The sequence below is a fragment of the Pleurodeles waltl genome, chromosome 2_1 (assembly GCF_031143425.1).
Source record: "Pleurodeles waltl isolate 20211129_DDA chromosome 2_1, aPleWal1.hap1.20221129, whole genome shotgun sequence".
Taxonomy (NCBI): Eukaryota; Metazoa; Chordata; class Amphibia; order Caudata; family Salamandridae; genus Pleurodeles; species Pleurodeles waltl.
In genome coordinates, this window is record NC_090438.1 from 318,503,634 (window position 1) to 318,524,845 (window position 21,212).

General features: G+C 42.8%; 1 protein-coding gene across 3 annotated transcripts in view; it reads right to left on the reverse strand.

Annotated features, from left to right (window-relative positions):
• The window catches only part of PLS3 (plastin 3), a 355,067-nt gene that overhangs the window by 22,866 nt on the left and 310,989 nt on the right, over positions 1-21,212 (reverse strand). For all 3 annotated transcript variants that reach the window (XM_069212548.1, XM_069212549.1, XM_069212550.1), the window contains exons 13-14: positions 13,233-13,363; positions 8,498-8,621 (exon numbers count right to left, since the gene is read on the reverse strand). In XM_069212548.1, the coding sequence (XP_069068649.1) occupies positions 8,498-8,621; positions 13,233-13,363 (255 nt within the window). The remainder of the gene's footprint in view (positions 1-8,497; positions 8,622-13,232; positions 13,364-21,212) is intronic.

Here is a 21,212-nt window from a genome sequence, read left to right on the forward strand (position 1 = left end):
TCGATCCGTGTCGACACCGAACTCTCGGTGTCGATGCTTCTGTTTAGCACTCTCTCGGTCCCGAGGAGGCTGCGTGCCGGTGTCTCGACCGAAGTCGGACGATCTCGACACTGAATGGGCCTTTTTCGGTGCCGATTGTTGGTCACCGAGAATTTGGGTGGAACCATGGCCGGTTGGCAGTGGCGTCCCCTGGGCCTTCTTTCCTTTTTTAAGTTCTGATCTGGACGTCTTACTCACAGTTTTTGTAGAGTCTAGCTCGTCGGAGTCTGAATCCTGGATGGAAAAGGATTCCTCCTGTTCCTCTTCTGTCTCGAACTGTCGACGCTCCTTTGGCGTGGACGCCATCTGCAGTCTTCTCGCTCGACGGTCGCGCAGAGTTTTTCGGGACCGGAACGCCCGACAGGCCTCACAGGATTCTTCGCTGTGCCCGGGTGACAGGCACAGGTTACAGACCGAGTGTAGGTCCGTATAAGGATATTTGTTGTGGCATTCGGGGCAGAATCGAAACGGGGTCCGTTCCATCGGCGTTGTTCTCCACGCGGTCGGGCCGACTAGGCCCCGACGGGGTGCCGAAATCTACCCCGAAGGGCACCGAAGCGCTTCGATGTTCAACGCGTCGTCGTATGTGTCTATCTCGAACCGGATCGCAATGATACCGTCGAAAATCTTCCGTTTTCAGCTATCTTTCCGTTCCGAAACCCGGAGCGACAGGAACACGTCCGAACCCGATGGCGGAAAGAAAACAATCGAAGATGGAGTCGACGCCCATGCGCAATGAGCACAGAAGGAGGAGTCACTCGGTCCCGTGACTCGAAAACACTTCTTCGAAAAAAAACAACTTGTAACACTCCGACCCAACACCAGATGGCGAGCTCATGCATACCATGTGTATCTACAGCGACAGATGCCATCGAACACAGTGATATCAAATTGGGAGCGTGTCTGCTTAGCATAAGGACATAATAACACCTAAGAAAGAAACAGTAAAAGCTTAATTGTTCATGCATGGAAAAGGAGGTGGCATTTGCATTACCCCTTCTACACGTGTTAATGCCTGGAATGGTAAGTAGTGATGTTCTGAGTACTTTTATGTATGTAGATGATGCAGCTCAATTCTCTCTAATGGATTCGTAATTAATGTGGCTTTCAAGTGCATGGCATAAACAGTCGAAAGACTTAATATGCATCTATGTAAAAAAATAATAGAAAAAAATAATTATACTTTATAACACTCTACTAGTTGGGTGGTCTCTAGGCCCTGATAACAGACGCTAAATATTACCCAACCCAATAGTATTCATTTTAAGATCATCAGAAATACAAAAGGCTAGTGGACTGAGCTGGGACTCGTAAGCTTCAAGTTACAAAGATCTCCAAAATGGATGCATTAGTCCATTAAGTGCTCATGCTAGCGTATTCCTTGAACATTACAATGACCTAATCGTGGATGTCGGGAGCCACGCTGGTAAATTAAGTTAATTCAGCTGTGAATGTTCGATTGTCCTTTCTGTAAAAAAAAAAAAAAAAACCTTCGCACTTGTATAGCGCACTACTCACCCGTTAGGGTCTCAAGGCGCTGTACGCATACCGCTGTGGAACCCCTCCTGGCTTTTCCCTGTGAGGCACCCACTCCTGGAAAGCCCCAGGGTGAAGCCAGACATCCAAGCGCTGTGAGGGCCGTTGTGGAGATTAAGCAAGCTATTGCCCAGAGTTACAGAGTGGGACCCATTAATTAGATTAGGCACCAAAGCGAGAATTATCTGGTCCAAGGGAACTGAGCCCAAGACCTGCTGAGGTGGGAATTGAACCCTGGTCCCGGACCAGATCTCTGCATCAGGGTCTGCCGCTCTAACCATTGTGCCACACTTCTCTATTGTCATAGGTCCTATAACTAATGGAATTTCTTAAGTCATGCCACCAGGGCACAAGTTGGGGCTACATGCGGGTGGACCCACTATTTTCACAAGGTGGACACCGTCCACCCTGCCAAGAAGTTGGGCCCCATTGTAAAATGCTGAACTTGTCCCACTGTAATTTTTAGACACCGGGACACTTCAGCAGCACCTGCACATTGTCTGCTTTGGATCCCAGTAAAGACACGCAGGCTGCAAAGGGGCCATCAGACCCAGTTTAGTTGGAGTATCCATGGCTGAAAACTCTCTGAAGCATCACACCCAGATGCAAAATGCAGTGGAGTGGACACAAAGGCACACAGCTTGTTGGCACTTCACACCTAAGAAGAGAAGCACACTTTTGAAGTTGTTTAGGCCCTGTATATAAGCGATATTGGTATACTGTAAGAATGTAATGTGTAGGTCTATCCCAGTATTTACAGAAAATAATTTAAATACTGCTATTGTGTTATAGCGCTATTCATCAAAATGCAAGGTGTCAGAGCGCTTTAGATCACACATACTCATTACATTGACAATAAATCATAAATGTTTGTACATCAATGTTCAGGATATGTTATGTAAGACAATGAGGGTTACAAGGTGTAGGAGTCAAATATCTTCCTTCATAGATCACTGCACTATTTTAGAAGGATTACAATTTATGAACTGCTAGTAACAAAAGTATGTTAAAAGCAGTAACCCACTTACCTATCTACATTAAAAAAAATCTTTCATTTGCACATTACAGGATCTGCTTTTCAGGAGAAACATTAATCCTCTATGCTACTTTGAGTCAAATCTGGCACTAGACAAACACAGATCTTTCCAGCAAATGCGTTAACTACCAAAGTCATCTTACCATTATTATTCCCTCAGATTTACTGGGAACCCAAAGATCTCTGCAGCAGGTGTATTAACCCCATAAGACATTTAAAATTCAGACTTTGCAACCAATTAAGCAGAACAGATTTCTTGCCCGTTCTTTGTTGCCAATTTCTTTGGAGCAGAGTTTTTGAAAAACAAATACATAAGTTGAGGTGCAGATTTTGTGTTTGGGCTATGCCACTTTTCTGGCACAACCCTGATGTAAAATCTATTTTGGGATTTACAGTACCACGCGAATCCCAGTTGCATTACTTTGTTTAAAAAAATTAAAAAACAACCAAATTCTCCATGGAGCACAATGGCTTGCGATGTGTTCCCTTGCGTCAGGTCGGGGTTACAAGAGCAGGCAAATACAGCAATTTCATCTACTTGGAAATGTGCTAAATATGGACTATTATGCCTGTCAGATATCGCTTGTTCAGTCCTTGGGTAAAGTAAGTTATACACTGACGAAAGGCAACATTGTTTTATGTGTAGCTTACCCTGTCTAAATCAGGAGTTTTTGCATGTATACTCGCAATGTACTCAAATGCACTCATGCTAAAGCTGCTAAACATGTGAGGTCTTAGGATCTGATGTCTCTTTGTATGATGTCACTTCCAGTAAAGTCATTGGTTATGACGTCACTCTTTGATGTTACTTCCTGTAATGCAAAGTTCGATGTCAAGCACCGTGATGTCACTTGCATACTGCATAACCTGGTTAGTCCTCCCAATTCTTTTTTTTTTTTAGATCTTGTGCCCTGCATGCCACTGTTATACACATGAGGTAAGAGTACCATGATTGTCAAGCACACAATGGTACTATTTCTTTCGTGGTCATGTCTGAACTGCTGTGTTTGTCTAGTACATGTCTGCTGATTTAAAGATATGCAAAGACACCTGACCAGTTTATCCCCTGACTAGGAATGCAAGAATTTGGACGAGAAGTTTTACCATTTTAAATGTAAGCTCGTTTAAAACAGGTCTTCAAGATATCTTCCCCAGTACGTGAATACGTTGTCTGCAAATAGCTGATGTAACTTTCATCAATGAGTGACCCCGTCTGTCTGCTGCACTCCTTTCTCGTGCAGTTGATTAACAATGAGCTTCTCTGTTTTTACATTTCACAACAGCAAATTTCCTGCACCAACTTTCACACAGGATCAACTTTATTTCTCTATATTGCTGTGTTGTTGTCTGTGGAAAGCTGAACCACTTCCCTCCCCTATGAAGAATACTTTCTACATTTAAACCGCACTCATATGTTTTACTCATATGTTTTTTCTGAGGAAACTGCACTTGACAGTTTATCAACAGTGCACACCCTCCAAAGTCTCTCTGAAAAACATCTACTGTACTGGTCGGAATCGGGGCTCATTCCGTAGTGCCCGCTCCCAACACTTCTGCTTTGTTTCCATTATTACATATCATTCCTTATATTGCAAATTACAATCACACAGCTCAGCAATGAGTTCCCACTGACTAGATAGCCATTCCTGAATTCCTCCCTTGCACAGTCGAGTGTACGTTATCTGATGAATACCCGAGGTGATCATTACCAGCTCTTGTATCACAGTTCTGCAAGAGACGGAGATCTCTAGAAGGAGCATATTGCTCTGTAATACCGAATTGCCTCTATTACTGGAGTGATCAGCACTCTGCCGTTCGGATGCACCCACAGATTTATTTCTGCTGTGCAGGAACATAGGAGCTGTAGGCTGGCAATGAAACCCAAAGGGTAACAGACATGCTACACATGTATGGCTTCACACCTTAAAAGGCTGACAGCAGCGCCAACACATATAATGTTGGGCTGACATCTCAGTGGACAGCATTTAAAGCACTTCTACCAGGACTAAAAAGCACTTTTAAGTAACAGGCAAGTCCTTACGTTGAATAGTAGTGATACTGTTGGGGTGAGTCTGCCTGCATCTGCCAATGTCGATTGTTTTCAAATGAATGTATTATGTTCAAGATAACAATACACAGAAAAAAATGTTTGTCACGTCAAAGCAATGATGCACTAGTTATAGCATCTCAGAGAAATTACATGTAATGATATTCACTACAGCTGCGCCTTCCTCAAGGAGATGAGCCTTCACAACTGGAGGCATAACCTGTTTCACAGATGCCCACATTGGAAGCCACAAAAGGACACCACGATCATCTTTATTGCTCTAGCGTCTCTTCAAGTCAAGCCATGGTATTCTCTTCATGATGCCCACACTTTGTAAAATTATTTGCAACCTCTACTTAATTAGATCACCCCTTCTACTTTCGTAAACTAGCCCACATTTCAACAGCAACTTGTGATCATTGGTGGGATGCAGATCCGGCTTTTACGCAATACCTCGCATGACCACAATTAGGTCTAGCATAAATGATGTGAAGATATCCTTTCCTGCTAATGAATGCCTACTGATTCTATTGGCTGGTTCTTCTTTCAGTAGCCCAGCTTACTATAATACAAGCAGGTTCATAATATTGTTTGATGTTCAGTAGCACGATTCCTCCTTCAAACAAATTGCACATAATTTGTATAGGGAGATCCAAGGCCTCGACCCCAAGAGAGGTCTCATCAGGTCATCTATTTTCATGAAAAAAATCTAACCAGCTCTGGGTAGTGTATTTTTTAATCTATATAAAAAAATAACAGTAGCGTGATCATCTCAAACAATGCATCTCGGTCAATTAGTGTCAGGGGCAAGAGCCACCAGTGCACCCAGACAGAATCTAAGATAGTCAAGCGAGGGTACTGAAAGTGTTCCTCGAGTGGCAAGTCAATGCTCACAATCGAGGACCTGTCAATCACAGGATACAGCAATGACTTACCAGGTAATACCGAGGCCAGAATATTTACCATATAATTTAAAGAACAGTCTTGTATGGATACTTCTGGGTCAGCCAGATACAAGAGGATGTCACTGGCTTACAATAAAACAATCATCCCATGCCCTTTTCCATCATCACCCCCGATCAACTGCACGTCTACAGATATAACAGACCAAGGCTTCTATCACTCTGTCTACTCCGCAGACATGAATGTTCTCGATTGTGAACTATTACCCTAGATTGCTTGGGTGCTCAAGGTTGGGATATGATGTGGAGACCCTGGACACAGACCAGAAGTACTAAAAATGAAACCTCTGGTATATGTACTGGCATCGGTGGTCGTGGAATGCTCAGAATAATTTCCTTTAGATGGGAAGGATCCGCCACCAAACATGCGGATTCTGAATTGCTGCTTAAGGTGCCCAAGAAGAAATATGGACACAGGCAGGAATAACACGTTGATAAGTTCACTCCCTCGCTAAGTCAGAGTAAGGGCCTCTGGATAAGACTATCAGCACGAGCCACGTGTGCGTTCTTAGAATAAACTAAAATGCAATCCTTGGAGCTCAGACTCAAAGACAGGCATATGGCACATGGAGATCTGTGTACTGAAGCAATGCAGTGAGGAGACTGCTGGCACGGAGCATAGGGCGACCAGGCAGACTGGATTTGCCGGAACATTTCCGGTTTTTCACCAGCTGTCCCAGCAGAGTTGGGGAAATGTAACTCATGTCTCGTTTGTTAGAGAGGGTCGCCTGAAAACTGTGGTAGGTGATTTTTTTGTTTTCTACAGAAGAAATAGTTGGCAGGCATTATACTGGCTTTAAAAATTACAGTTTATGTATGTTCTTAGTGCCTATTCTCTAATTCTAAACTGATGAGCGCTGTCGTTCTGTGCGCTCGGTTGAAGTAAAATTGTAGTCTTTATTTTACTGAAATGTCCCGTTTTTTGGCTTTAAAAATCTGGTCAGCCTGAGGGAGCTCAAGAGCCTTACAGATTTTTCACCCAACAGTATTAGCACAAATTTAGTTTGGACAGTTAGGGTGATATTTACACGGCGAGCACTAAAAGGACGCCACACTTCCTCAGTGGTTGAACAAATGCTTGGTACAGTGCGGGTTCCTGAGCTTCCCGCCTCGATTCTTCTTATTAATCAAAATAAAATCAGACACCTCCAATCGTATGCGGTCTCCTGTGCTCTAAATGCATTCAATACAGTTTATCGAGGCCTCGTCTTAATGACACGACAGACATGCAAGTGCACTGGCGATTCTTTCTTCAGCCAAGACATGTAGATGGATTCAAAACAACGCACTGCCCACAGGCTGGTGAAGTGACTGCATGGGTTGCAAGACAGCACAAAATGCATACATGGAAATGCTTAGAATCATTTAAAACATTCTAGGCACATACTATGCCATAATCATTTTTTAACTGATTATTACGGAAGGGAAATCAATCAGGGTTCTGCTGCAACAGGAACAGCCTGACCAACCCCGTTAGGATACATCCCCTCTGAATGAGAACGCATTTAAATTTTGTAAGACATTGCATGGTCGTCACATGACTTGCAAAAGAAAATATGATCAGAATGAGAGTAAGTGCTATAAAAAGAGTTAAGGTAACTAGTACATTACTGAAAACAATACTCGTGGGAGGAATGTACACAGTGCTTTGCACAAAATAAACCATATGCCAGAAACACAGCACCTTAAGCCCTCATTTACAGTTAGTGGAGCAGCCCTCTGACCCAAATGGCCAGCAAAGTCTATGGCTACCACTGCCACAGCAGAGGACCGCCTGACGTTCAGAGCAACTGCCTTAGCAGCCTTTCTTCACAAGGCTGATGTGTTTGCCAAACAGGCACCGTGTCTGTAGTGCCCACTAAGGAAACTTAACTTGTTTTAAGACGAAACTCTCAAAGTGAGAGTTTTTCGTGAAGGTCAAAAAACAGAAATCTATGTAATTGACATGTAGGGACAATGACCTATTTATCTGCCCGAGAACGCCATGCAGAGCACAGTGGTCCATGGCATAGAAAACTAGTGATGGTCAACACTTGTAAAATAATTAGATTGGCTGTCAAGTCAAAGATATATGATGGCAGTGCTAGCTAACACTCCAGTGCCAAAAAACCTTTGGTTCACCCACCTCAAAATGGTATAGGGAAATCATGAATTTTGCAGGTTGGGTGAATCCCAGTTTAGGGTGGTTCATATTCTGCACCAAGCTGTAAATGAAGCGCCTTTTTCACGTTTTGAAAGTCTGATCCAGTATAAATGCCTATTTTTTTAAAGGAGGGAGGTATTAGGTACTGGCGTAAGTCTATCTCAAAGGGTATACTTGGGCTACACTCATTTCCCCAGTGGGATTTCTCAGAATCCTCTTTTGCTGTGCATGAGTTACTCAACTGCGTTCACAACCATTGTCTCAAACACCATAATGGGTACATAACTATCCGCAATTCAAAACACTCCTATACGCTATTGTAAAAGAAGGGGAAGAGGAATAAGAGCAGCATGAGACAGTGGAACAGAAGCAAAGTAATTGAGACGAGAAGCAGCGGCTCAAGGACCAACAATGAGATGTTTATATGTCAAACAGTGGTGGGCCCCATACTTTGGATACAATGAAAAATATATAAAAATGACCACAAAATCAACTGGAAAATCTTTACCTTTGAAAATCTTTACCAGGCATTATTATCCTGGAAGACCACACACCCATCCCTCTGATGAAGATGCAAGGCAAGTTAATGTAACAAACCTTAAATTCTGACTCTGGAATTCTCAGTGTGTAAAATGTGGAAGACAGACCATTCCTGGAAAAGTGAAACTTTTTTTCTTAATAGACCTACACCCTTCTTTAGTCAAATATATTGCTACCGACACGTAAGCTCTTACCTTGAAGCTTTGGATGGATGATGACTTTCCAGAGTCACGCAATGTGTCATTCACCCATTTCACAATGAGATCATCATTTGCTTTCTGGCCATCCCCGAGGTCTGACAGAACGTTCAATGTGTACCTGAATATTAGTGAACACAAATTCAAGTCTTAGAACGGAAGTTCATGAAGGAACAGTAGCAGATAATTTTTTGAGTGTTTGGGAAAGAAACGCCATGGTGGCAAGAGAGAACAGAATGTAGTTCAGACAAAAGGCTTAAGGGAATAACTACATCTTACATAATCAATATGATTCCTGTTTTAAGAAGTTTCGAAAATAAAGTTTTTACAACTTATTCGACATGCGCTACTTCTTGGATCATGTTCTTCTTTCTGCAGAAAATCAGGACTTGGTGAAACCAAGGCATCAACAATTACTGTTTATCCCTAGTATTTTTAAAGACTGGCGGAGGAGGAGGCTTGTCTGTTGAGATGTGGAGCCGACCCTAGTCTCACTTACCAGAGAATGATTATTGTGCAGCGGAAGAGTGATAGGAGGATGGGGTCTAAATAAAATGTCTAAAATTGTAGGGTCACGTATAACCAGCATCTTTAGACGGTACTATTAATTCCTGTAAACAATGGCTAGCCAACAGGCCCAGCATAATTAATTTCCCAAAGGGACCTCTATTTGTAAATCACATTAAGGAATAAAACATTTAACTGCATGTATTAGATGGATATATTTTTTTTAACAACAGCACAGGGATAAGAATAGGAGCAAATGCTGCTGGCAAACTCATCTAACGTAGGCTAGGATGCTTCACAGTTGAATCAAAAGAAGTGTTTAAAGTCTTACAATGGGCTTAGCTCCAAATAAGCAACGCACTTCCCGAAGATTCTTTCTCTCTTTGAAACAGCATTCTAAAAATATATGGCCTGCTAATGCCTGAAGACAAGATCTCTCAAAGGAAACTGATGTATTCCTGGTTTTTATTGCATGTGCACTCTTCTAATCTGAGCATGCACATGATAGAAAGAGTTATTTGCTACACACAAAGTAGGGAAACCACCAGCATGTGGATGTAAGCATGACCAAACAAGGCATATTATCTCATGATGGTACTGAAGTCCCCTTACGCTTAATTATCACCAATACCTTTAAGGATGGTTGCAATAGCCACATATTACCTAGCATACATGCACACAACAAATACAATATAGTACATAGAGAGGCTAAAGAGCTTAACTGTTGGCCGCAAAAGTCATATATTCTCAAGTTCCTCTTGAAGTCTCCTACCACACGATAGATGCCTAAGACTGGATCCAACACCCTTCTACTTTGGTAGAATATGGGACTTCAGGGGTTCTATCTACATACTCTCCTGTCCTAAAGGTTTTGTCAGACATGCAATTTCACATGACGTGCACAAGCACTCTAGAGATGGACAAAACACTGCAGCTGTACCTTATAAATACAAATCTATTCAATAAAAAAATACTATGTAGACCCTTCCTAATATAAAGTAGTTTTTAATGGCCATTAATATCCTAGTGCATTTGAGGAGAATGTTTCCAAGGCACCTGGAATGACCCAAAGGTTAAGGTGTAAAGGTCGACCAGAAACAATCTGCATTAGTTTTGTTATCAACACAACTACAGCAAGGTTGACACAAAAGTCCAGCTTGAAAAATACTTGGATCAGACAGGTTCGACAAATTCACAAATAATCTTCACAATCTATCAGTCTGACACACTTCATCTTCAAGGACTATCAACATTGCTATGTATTACTTATGCAGCCGCGTACGAGGTTCTAGTTCAGAGACAATATGATTTAGGCAATCTCTAGGACTACATGAATGTAAGCTTAACGCCCTAATGTCGATGAGACAGACTGGCAAGTTGACCTGGGAGACCCATCTGTGGCACTGCAAATGGTGCCTGAATTCAGACCATGGGATGGAAAATGGATGGAAAGGACACCATATGAAGTCCTTTTATAGATCAGGGACAGAATTTGACTTGCATGGTGGAAGATTACGGATTTGTGGGAAGGGGTAGAATGCTGATTAACATGGACCCATTAGTGGTCAAGAGAGATACATCAAGAAACTGCGAATCACCTGAACTGCAAAATAACAGAATGAAAGCATGTTATTGAAAGAGGTTCTTTCCTCCATTAGTCATACCCTTGACTGCCCATGGGAAAATACAAAGATTTGGGAGCCCTTGTGGGACCATTTTAAGTTTGTTTCCAGAAATCATCTGTCTTGAAGCGCTTCAGACAGAAACAGCAATCGTGCTGTGACTGTGTTGCTCATGGCTTTCCTATTTATGCTTGTATGTATTCCACCATAATTGCGGACATTGTTTTGGGCAAACAATCTATACAACTTATGTTCTCATGTTACATTTCGATTTATACTAATTGTCAATAGAATATTTAAGAAAAATAAGCTCTACGATATTGACCACTGCAACTGAGTTTCACCCTCTACATCCATCTCTAAATGGTGTTTTTGGTTTGTCATAGAGAATCCCTTGGGTGCAACATGAGGTTTTTACGACTTTGGATGTGCAGTTGCACTGGTTTATGAAGCCAGACACAGAACTTAAAGTTTCTCCTTTGCATATGTGGTTAAGTAGTATAAACTCAAAGGCAGCCACTGCAACTCCCTGAGCTCTTTTAGAATGTTTGTTATAGTCTACAATTGAGCTCTGTATCTGCATGCTTATAATAGAGTTGCACATCCAATGCTATCCCTTCGCTAAAGAGACCAACTGGTTTCTTATCAAAGTAATCTGTCCTGTACAGATAACACATTCATTATCTCCCTTCTAATCTGTATAGATCTTTGGTGGCATTCATCTGCGGAAATGTTTCTACGCCATTATTTCTCTCTCTTTCACTTCAGAGGAACACAATCTTGTAGTCTGCATTTTAGTTCATCCATCTGAACAATGCATTTTTGTGACAGAATCAAGCATACAGATGTCCTCAGGAGCTTGACTACTAACATCATAGATTTAGGACTCAAGTATGTGAATGTCTCTTCAACTCAAAGACAATACTTTTTGATTGAGGCGTGCTTTGAGCTTTCAGCTAATGTGCCAGCCATTGAGTGGTCTCCAGCAAACTTGTAAGGATAATAGAATAATACCAAGCCATAATTTCCAGCAATTTCATTAGGAAGTAACTGTCAAAGGCGCACTTCTGGAAAATTGTAGTTTTCTACTGGAAACAGATCGCCCTCTCCTGTGTGGGATAAGCAATTAGATGTTGTGGGTTGGTGTCCGTCTCCTGGAAAGTCTTTCCCTGGCTCAGAACCAGTTGGGATTTCTACAACGGACTGTGAATCAGAGGGATGATAACTTGAATGTGTTTGCATTCTGAATTTGTGTCTTGTGACCAATTTGTTGAACGCTTTGTAGTTCTAGAATTGGTTTGTGAGTTGAGTTCACCGCAGGTCCCTCTCGATCAACCGCACCTTCGTTATAATTTCCATGGCCACAGGTGTCTTAATATCCTGTAATAGATGCATCAAATGCTGCTGTTTTAGCATTTTGAAATGAAATGGTAAGTTGTTTGGAGATTTGTCAAACTGAACAGTGTTAACTAAGAGTCACTGTAAATGGCACTTATTTGTGAACAACCGTTCATATCAAGTCTTGTGGAAAATATCTCAATGATGTCCCTGACTGGGGATATGTGGAAGAGTAACAGATATGTGGAAGCAGGATCTCTTCCGGTTCCAGTTTTACCACTTTCTTTAGTAGGAATACACATCCATGTACTCTATAGTCCAACAACGTAATAGGTTGCACTGCAGACCATGCATGTTGGCAGGTCTGGGTTTGGGCCTGAAATTACTGCTTCTGGTTAGAGAAGTCTTTTAGATGCAGTGACTGTTCTGTGCTCACTCAAAGCTCTCAGACTTTACTGACACCATCTTAATGTTATTTTTTTCTTATACTTCACATTTTCCAAACAAAGAGTGGTGTACTATTGAAAGACACATTTTGAATTTGCACAATTTTTTGGTACTCTCTTAATAGTCTTTGAAAGATGGGCTATGAGTGTTGAGGTCCGAAAACCATGACTTCCTGGTGTTTAACCTGTACTTTAATGGATACAGTCTTGCCAAACAGTGCATCAGTATGGCACAAACCTTAGAATATCTATTTATAAACCTTTGGGTTGAGGTTGTTTCGCTGTATTTGTAGTGAATTGCCCAACACAGGCTGCATCTGCATGCAGTTTGGGATAGGAGTTGACGTGAAGAGTGAGGGGCTTAACCGATGCTGGAGAGCAGCGAGTGGAAAATGGGGTGAACTCTTTGGGGTTCTACTGGTTACTTAGCTGTGGGATGGGCTTAAAGAGGACCAACAGGTGTCAGTCGGAGGCAGAGTGCATGATCTGAAATGAATTAGATCATTGTAGTTGGGAGAAAAACATCTTGGCTGCTATGTTCAAGTGGCGGAGGAGGAAGTTATAAAATACCATATTATAAACCCTGTAAGGGGCCACATTTGGTCCGTTTTTGTGGCTATTTAGAGAGTGTGGTCAAGGGATATGTGGTTTATTCATAGCTTATGGATCCAAGACAAAATACAGTAAGGAGAAGACATTGATATCAGAAAGGTGATAAATAGAAAATTCACAAAGGCTTCAAAGTGGAAGAGACTGCCTCTTAAAAATTTCGACTTGTTTTTCAGTGTTTAAATACCTCAATGAAAAGTATTTGATTACCTTCTCATTAACTGCCAAACCACTGCCAATGTCAACGTTGAATTTCCATCATTTAAATCCTGTCCGCCAATGCCTACCAGTGAGAATTTGGCTGGTTTCCCCAGTTCCACAGCATAGTTGCAATTTTCAAGCTAGAAAACGAGGTGTTTACATTTTTTTTAATTAAACATAAAATACGAAGTAAAAAGACACTGCATTTTCTGTGATTATTAATAACACATTAAAAGAATATTATATTTCGGATGCAAAGTTTAAAATTTGCAGATGGAAACAATAACTATTTACCTTAACAGCAATTCTTCAAAGCAGGAACTAACGTTGTATATAGATGTGCTTTGTTCAGATACAACGTACTACCTAAGAGAGCATCTCGATAATTAAGGCAACGATTTTTGTATTTTGCGAATGCGTCTTAAGGTTAAAGCACTTAAATGTCGTTTTGTTGTAATAATTAGAATAGAAAGAGAAATCCTTAAATAAAATTAACCTGTGTTATATTGGAGCTCATTCTATAATATTTACTGCAGCTAAATACAATCTAACATAGGTGAGGCATTTTGAAAATGGCTGTAGCTGTTCCATATATTATGATGCTTATAATAATGCACTAGGCAATGAACGTTAAATTTAAGGCCAAGGACAACCTTCTTGTTGCCATGTTTACCAACTAAGACCATGAAGGAGGATTATGTAAATCAGTAGTGACTGCAAATACAAAGACCTCAACGTTACAGAACTTGTATACAATTGTTATCATAGAAAGAAGGGGCAAGTTTCGAGCTGACCTAGAAACAGCTTCAGCGGTCTCACCAGCATCATGCTTTACAAAAGACACTTCATAATAAAAATAGATGCGTAATATATATATATATATATATATATATATATATATATATATATATATACATATACACACACACACACATACATATTCAAGTGACTTTCACATTTTGCTCCCGCCCACGACAGAATACAGCATGGAATAAAGGGTCAGTCCACTTCAGCAAATGGCTGGCATTGTTGTAAGTGACAGAACGTTCCTTATGAACATAAAGCTAATAAGTAGTCCTCTTTGTTTCTAGGCTTGCAGGCCAATCTAGGATTTCAATTTAGTATTCAAGTATTTTTATTTTTTTCGACGGGATTTTTCCTTATTTACTTTTTCTACATAAGCACACGAACTTTAGACAGCAGATTTTTTTTTTTACTTTTACTATGTTAATGCCAATTCCAAAGGTTATAAAAAATAAAATACACTGAGGAATGGTAAAGGCCAGACTGTTGGCCTTGACAAGTGTCTTTCTTTAATTGGCGACAGCTTACTATTATACAGGATCTGCTCTCTTGGAGTGCAGTAATGCTTTAATGGAGCCACCTGAAAAACTGAAGCATTATGGGAAGTGGCAAGGGAGCACTGAGTGGTTTAAATGTACAAACAGTCCTACTTCACTATAGGTCGTTCAAAATTATCATAGGACAAACCTTGTTGATTCTTTGGCATGGTCATGAAATCTATATACAACGGTTTCCCTTTTTTTATTTCCGTCCGGTCAGCACAATAAAAGTGCAAAAAATGGTTGTAGGTGTCATGCATGTACATCTAGGACATATAGACTGCAACTGAAGTACACATTATAGACATCGAAAAAGGTGTTACTGCACACTTAATATAAGAAGGGTGGTGAAAGTGGACTGGCAGAAGATGGAGGTTCTTGTAATTGCTGTAGGTTTCTAATGTCGAATTGGGTTAGTTTTATGCTGTTTTGCCGAGTGGCTTGTGCCTCCTATAGTGTTACTGAGTTGTGCTGCGTTGCAGAGTTGTGTAACAAAATGGTGTGCCCTTTTGCTGCAATGATGTGTCGTTTTGAGTTGTGTTTCGTTTTACTGTAGTGTTCATTTGTGTTGATATGTTGGTATTATAACGCTGTGTTGCACTGTTATGCTGTTTACAAATGTTTTGCATGGTAGTGTGTTTTGGTTGATTCGTGTTGCTATGTTTTCATGCTCAGTGTAGTGTAGTATTATCGTGTACAGTTGTGTTCTCCAGATACATGGTACTGGTTGTCTTTTAAACGTAGTGACATACATGCTACGATAAACAAAAAATGCCTCAAAAAACGTCAGGTGAATGTAGCATTAGATCTCTGTAATGCACCACTTGCCTCCTCCCCGAACACCACTGGTGTGGCAACTCTTTTTGCATTACAAGAAGATGAGACTGCTACAGCACCCACAAGTTATGCAGAGCATCAAATATTCCTTAGTTGCAAGATAGCAATACCACTATTAATCTCAGGAGGAGTTAGAGACTGTTGCAGCCGACCTCACCATTCAGATATCACCAACATGAAGCCTGCAGTATCACCGTGAACACCTACATGTATACCCTGGGATTATATGCAAGAAAAAGGGCAGGCTTCCCCCGTCAAACACAGCTTGCAGGTTCTTGGATGCCAGAAAGATCTTCATCTCTTGATTTAAGGGAATGTTTAAGTTTTCTGTTATGTATGGCTTCCAATGGAAGCCATATTAAGAACCTAGGTATTCACTGCTTTGATGTAGCAACAGTAGGAGACAAAAATGTTTTCCTCTGTTGGTACATCATAAAGGAATTCAATGATGCAGCTGACAGGGCTCTGAGAGAACCTGACAGCTCAGCACTGACTTTCTGCTCGATGGAGAGCAGAGAGCACACCTACGGGGGAGGGAAAGCGGGAGTGGGGGAAGCACGGGGGGAGTGAGAAGGCACAGAGGGTGTAAGGGGTGGGTGACAGGAGATCAGGCATTTTTATCACATTGGGGATGGAAGGCCATTGTATGAATGGCTCTTCCATTTCTCTTCTCCCCCTACGTATATGTTGAAAGCAGGGGCAGAAGATTTTGAGAGGCCATATACTACATACAATTATACATGGATAAAAAAATAATACCAGCCTTGTTTTTCCCCCTGGAATTTTGAGTGACAGACATCGCTCAGAACCCCTTGGTGAAAACATACATTACCCACGTTTTTCCATTTATAATTGTTGCAGAGTTAATAATCTTAGATGGTCACTAAGACCATATTCTTCAGAAATCAGTCAATTAAGTACTACTGAACTGGTACACTTTAACCCATTATTTAGTGATATATTCCACCGTTTCTAAAGTATCAAGAGTTATAAAAAGTTAATTGATCAAATAAAGTTGGTTTCTGGCCACAAGGCAGTAAATGTTATAAAAATGTCTGACCCCAAACCATGGAAAGCCTCTCAACCTCACCAGAAGTAATGACCTTCGGTATAATTTTGAATCAAGCATACGAGTCTCTGTCTATATATGCCTCAACAACTGCAACACCACTTAGTGTGGTCTCCCCAAAAAATCATTGCCAGGCTCCCAAAACTTAAGAACCAAGAAGTTTGAATATGCCTTATCACCATAATCCACACCACAATAAACGCTGCCCTTAAAACACCCCACCAACTCCCTGTAGATACCAGAGCTGAATGTAAGGTCTAACAAAAAGAACAGTTGATGGACAGAACGTAGACCAAATCAAACATTCACCCCCAGTCACAGATCTGGGATTAATCCATCAGTTTTATTTGCTCACCATACCACTGGATTCAAGCTAGCCTGGCTGATGAAGGGTGATACCCTGAAACCGGTCCTAGGATGCGTGTTTCCAGTCCAGGGAGGACTTGGCTTGGCAGATCGGGCTGGACTGCTCCAATGGGGAACAGAGTCCAGACTGATTTGCATATGGCTGGGTCCAAACTGGGGTGGCATGGTGAGCAAAAAAAACGATGGATTAAACCCAGATCTTTGTGACTGGGGGGTGAATGTCTGCATTGTTCAACATTCCTTCACCTGTTCTATTTGCGTTTGTTGCCCCGAATATAAGGTCTTATGCACTGTTCACAAAGTGCACTAAGGCAAACATCCTGCATAACTGCAGCAATTAACACCTCACTATGTCACAACGACGGACATTTGCTCAATGTCTGCTCATCAGATCACCAAATGATCCTTTAAGAGGACGACACACGCATGTGGATCATCAAAGGCAGAGATTCTCGAACTCCCTTAAACTCAAGCACAGAGCTGAATCCAACCACAAGACATTCAAGAGACTCCTGATATACAACTGTTCATGCTTGCTTTAACTGAACGTGACAAAAAACAGGAATTTTATTGATCAGTGTTAGCATAGTACTTATCCCACCCCACTGAACTCGAATCCCCCCTCATACTGCTGTAAAGTTGCTACAAGACAAGGAGGCACTTCACAAAACTACATTAATTAATAAATAACTCAATGTTAGACATCTGTAGCATGTGACCCACGAAACTAAACAGATCATTAAGCAACAACATATTTGGACTTTAAAAATGCTTTGACGCTGTTCAAGAGATTAAAATCATGTAGCCATCACTGGCGCCTCTGAATCGCAACTGTGTTAGAACCAATAAACATGTGTAACCTTACAGTATGCATAACTACCATCTCTTTGGGTAAAGCGCCCTCCCCCCCAAAGTGGGGGGTGGGTGCGGCCTGTTAGGGGGTGGGGCCCAACGCTCTCCTTACGCACCAGAGGTGCGCAGGGCTGGTGGGGTCGGAAGTACTACTAGGGGTGAACGTTGCGGCTACGTGGGCTGCTGGCCGGATCCGGCCGCCACGAACCAGTGGGGGGCTATTTAAGAGCCCACCCAAGAAGGCTCATCCTTTTCCGTTTGCAGCAGCCGAGTTTGCGCGGGGCCCGCAATTGTCGGTGCTTCCTTTTGGTCAATTCCTTCTTTTTTGGGATTACCTTTTGTGTCGGCTTTCGGAGCCGGTGAGGCGGTCGGGGTGTCTTGTTGCTCCCCCTTGGGATCTGAAGACTAAGTCGGAGACAGGCAGGAGGAGCCAGAGAAGCGATTGCGGTGTTTGGCATTCGTCTTGGTCAAGGAGGAATTTGTAAGTATCGCGCTCAGCAGTCTTGCGCGTTCGATGCGCGCCGCGTTTTTCAATTATAATAGATAATAGATTTATTTAATTGAACCGCCAGGCTGTTTTTTCTTATTGTAATTTAACCACTGTTTGTGCCGCAGCCATCGGGAGGGGAGCGCCGTAAAGTGTGCCTGGTAATTTTTGTACCGCGATTTGTGTGGTACTACGATTGGTTGGCGCGTGGCGCCACGCACCTCATGGCCGCCGGGGCATCGGTTGGGGAGCGCTGGGCAGGGGTGTAAATGAAGCCTCGTAGCTCAGTAGCAGAGCTGTGTTTCGTGAGCCTGTGAACGCGAATGCAATCCTCTTAGGCTCTGGCTGGTTACGCTTTCCAATTTCAACTCTTCCAGGTCTTGCTGCCAAAAGGGGCAGCATGCACAGCGTTTTTTGGGGGCAACAGTGAGGAGCGCTCACTTAGCGCAAGAACTTCGCACACTCTTGTATTTGGATGGGATGTTAGATTGTGGTTCACACTGGGTTGTTTGCGTGTTGGGCTAGTGCTTGTTTTGACTGAGGATCGGCACTTAAGGGCATCTGGTTATTGTTCTTTTGGGAGTTTTGCTCATGTCAGTGTCCTGAGAGTACGGTACTGGCGTGCAGCGTGTTTTCTGGCAGGTTTTACTGTCCTTGTATTTATGCTATATTGCTATATGTTAAGGCTAGTGCCTTTGTTGGCTTGTTAATTAACTGAGCTATATATCATTTGGTTTGCAGGGTCATCATCATCACCTTTCCTTTAAAAAAAAAAAAGCTTCACCGGTGGGTAGCTTTTGGTTATTGCATTGCACCATGCCGCCTAGCAAGGCTAGCGCTGCGAAGAGGAAAGGGAGGGACCCAGAGTTGTCCCAGTTATTAAAAATGGTTTTGGAGAAGTTAGGGAATGACGACACGGACAGTAGTGACATGGCATCTGATAATGAAGTTAGTGGGGGAAAAAAAAAACAGCCGTCCACGGCGGTCCCATGTAGCCCCTCACACCGCGTTTTCCCCGGTTAATCGTAGGGAGAATGGGAAGGCATCAGCTCCCGCTCCCCCTAGTCAGGTTTCATCTGCAGTGGTCAGTCCCACGGCGCAGGTTGCCCCAACTGTGATTCCGGTCCCCGCGGTAGCTGCTCCACCCGTGCTGCAGGGCCCAAGTGAAGGCATAACCATGGCACTGGCTCTAGGAGTAGAGGAGGTCTTCGCAAATATTCGAAAATCATTGGCTTCCTTGTCGCCCGCAGGGCAGTCAGGGGCCCCTCCAGCCCCCCTACCTGTGGTGCCATCGCGGGCGGCGCCCCCTTGGCCTCACCTTACACCCCAGGCACCGGGGCAACAGGCGCAGGTACATGACTCGTCCAGGCAGGCCTTATTGGAGGTATTAGCCAGCATTAACAGCCCTGCCAGCAGCACACCCCCGCCCACAACTCCCTGAGTTGCTAATGATTCCTTGCAAAATTAATTGTTGGAACTGAAACGCCAAGTAGACGCGTTGGCGGCAGTGCATACCTCAAATACATCCCAGGCGTCAAACAGTCCGCGTGCCACCCCGACACCGTGCACTGTAGTTACTGCAACCCCTGTACTTTCAAATGTGTTGCCCAGTATCAGCAAAAATCCAGGCCAGGATAATTCTGCAAAGGAAGGGTCAACTGATGCATTACTATCAAGACCAGGTAAGCTGGCAGCACACGTTAGTGCAGAGGTAAAAGAAACAATTTGGAAAGGCGATTTTGTGGACGTATTTTCATTAATTAGGGCAAGAAGAAGGGAGGTGGATGCTAAAGATAAGGAGGCTAAGCCTTCCTCCTCTGGGGACAGGAAGCCTAAAGTGGAGAACATTACAAAATGGTTATTTGGTTTTAATGTATTCATGACGGTATTGTTAGAAAAAAAAAACAGAGTTGAGCACCTCATTGATTTACTATGCAAACAAGATACTTAAGGCTCAGCACACTTATGGGGGGTCTGTCTGGTTGGAATATGATAGGGAGTTCCGCTGGGCTAAAGTGGAAGATCCTTCCATTGGTTGGGATCAGACAGAAGTTAATGTTTGGTTGGAGTGCGTTAACAACAAAGTCCCTGGGAGGCAACCCTTTCGTTCGCAATTTTCAGGCGAAAAAAAGGGATCCTGTTGGGCGTTCAACAGAAAGGTGTGTTCGCACCCCGCTGGGTCCTGCAAGTTCAGGCATAACTGTTCCTTTTGTGGACACCCTTCCCACCCAGAATTTAAATGCATCAAGAACTCTAAAGAAAAAGGTAGAGATGCAATTAAGCCCTCTAACTGACCCCCCCCTTGCAATCCCCTATCAAGTTGGTCACCTTGCTCCCATGGTTACAGGCTTACCCCGCTTCTGATTCTGCAAAGATACTTCTTCAGGGTTTTTCTTCTGATTTTAGGATCCCAGCATTTAATGTTCCACCGGTGAATCACTGCAAAAACGTAATCTCCGCTTCACGGAACCCGCTCGCGGTGGCCAAGAAGTTAGCTAAAGAATGTGCGCTGGGGTAGGCTAGCAGGCCCCTTCCAGGGCCCCCCCTGGTAGGCTTTGTTTGTTACCCGTTGGGTGTGGTTCCTAAGAGGGAGCCAGGGCAGTTCAGACGGATTCATAATTTATCTGCCCCTCGGGGGCATCAGTAAATGATGCCATTGATCCTCAGCTATGCTCTGTTCATTATGCATCTGTTGACAACACCTTATAAAAGGTCAGGGCTTCAGGCCATGGGGCTCGTTAGCAAAAACTGACATTGAGTCAGCCTTTAGACTTCTTCCTGTCCACCCAGAGGACTACCACTTGCTGGGTTTCCAATTTCAGGGGAAGTATTTCTATGATAAATGCATGCCCATGGGTTGTAGTATATCATGCAGTTACTTTGAGCAGTTCAGCACATTCCTTTAGTGGGTTTTTTCACTTCGCACTGGGCACCGCGACATCATTCATTACTTGGATGATTTCTTAGTTTTGGGCACTCCTAGGTCTGCAAAATGTGGGTGGGCACTCCAGGCGTTGATCACAATGTTTGAAGAA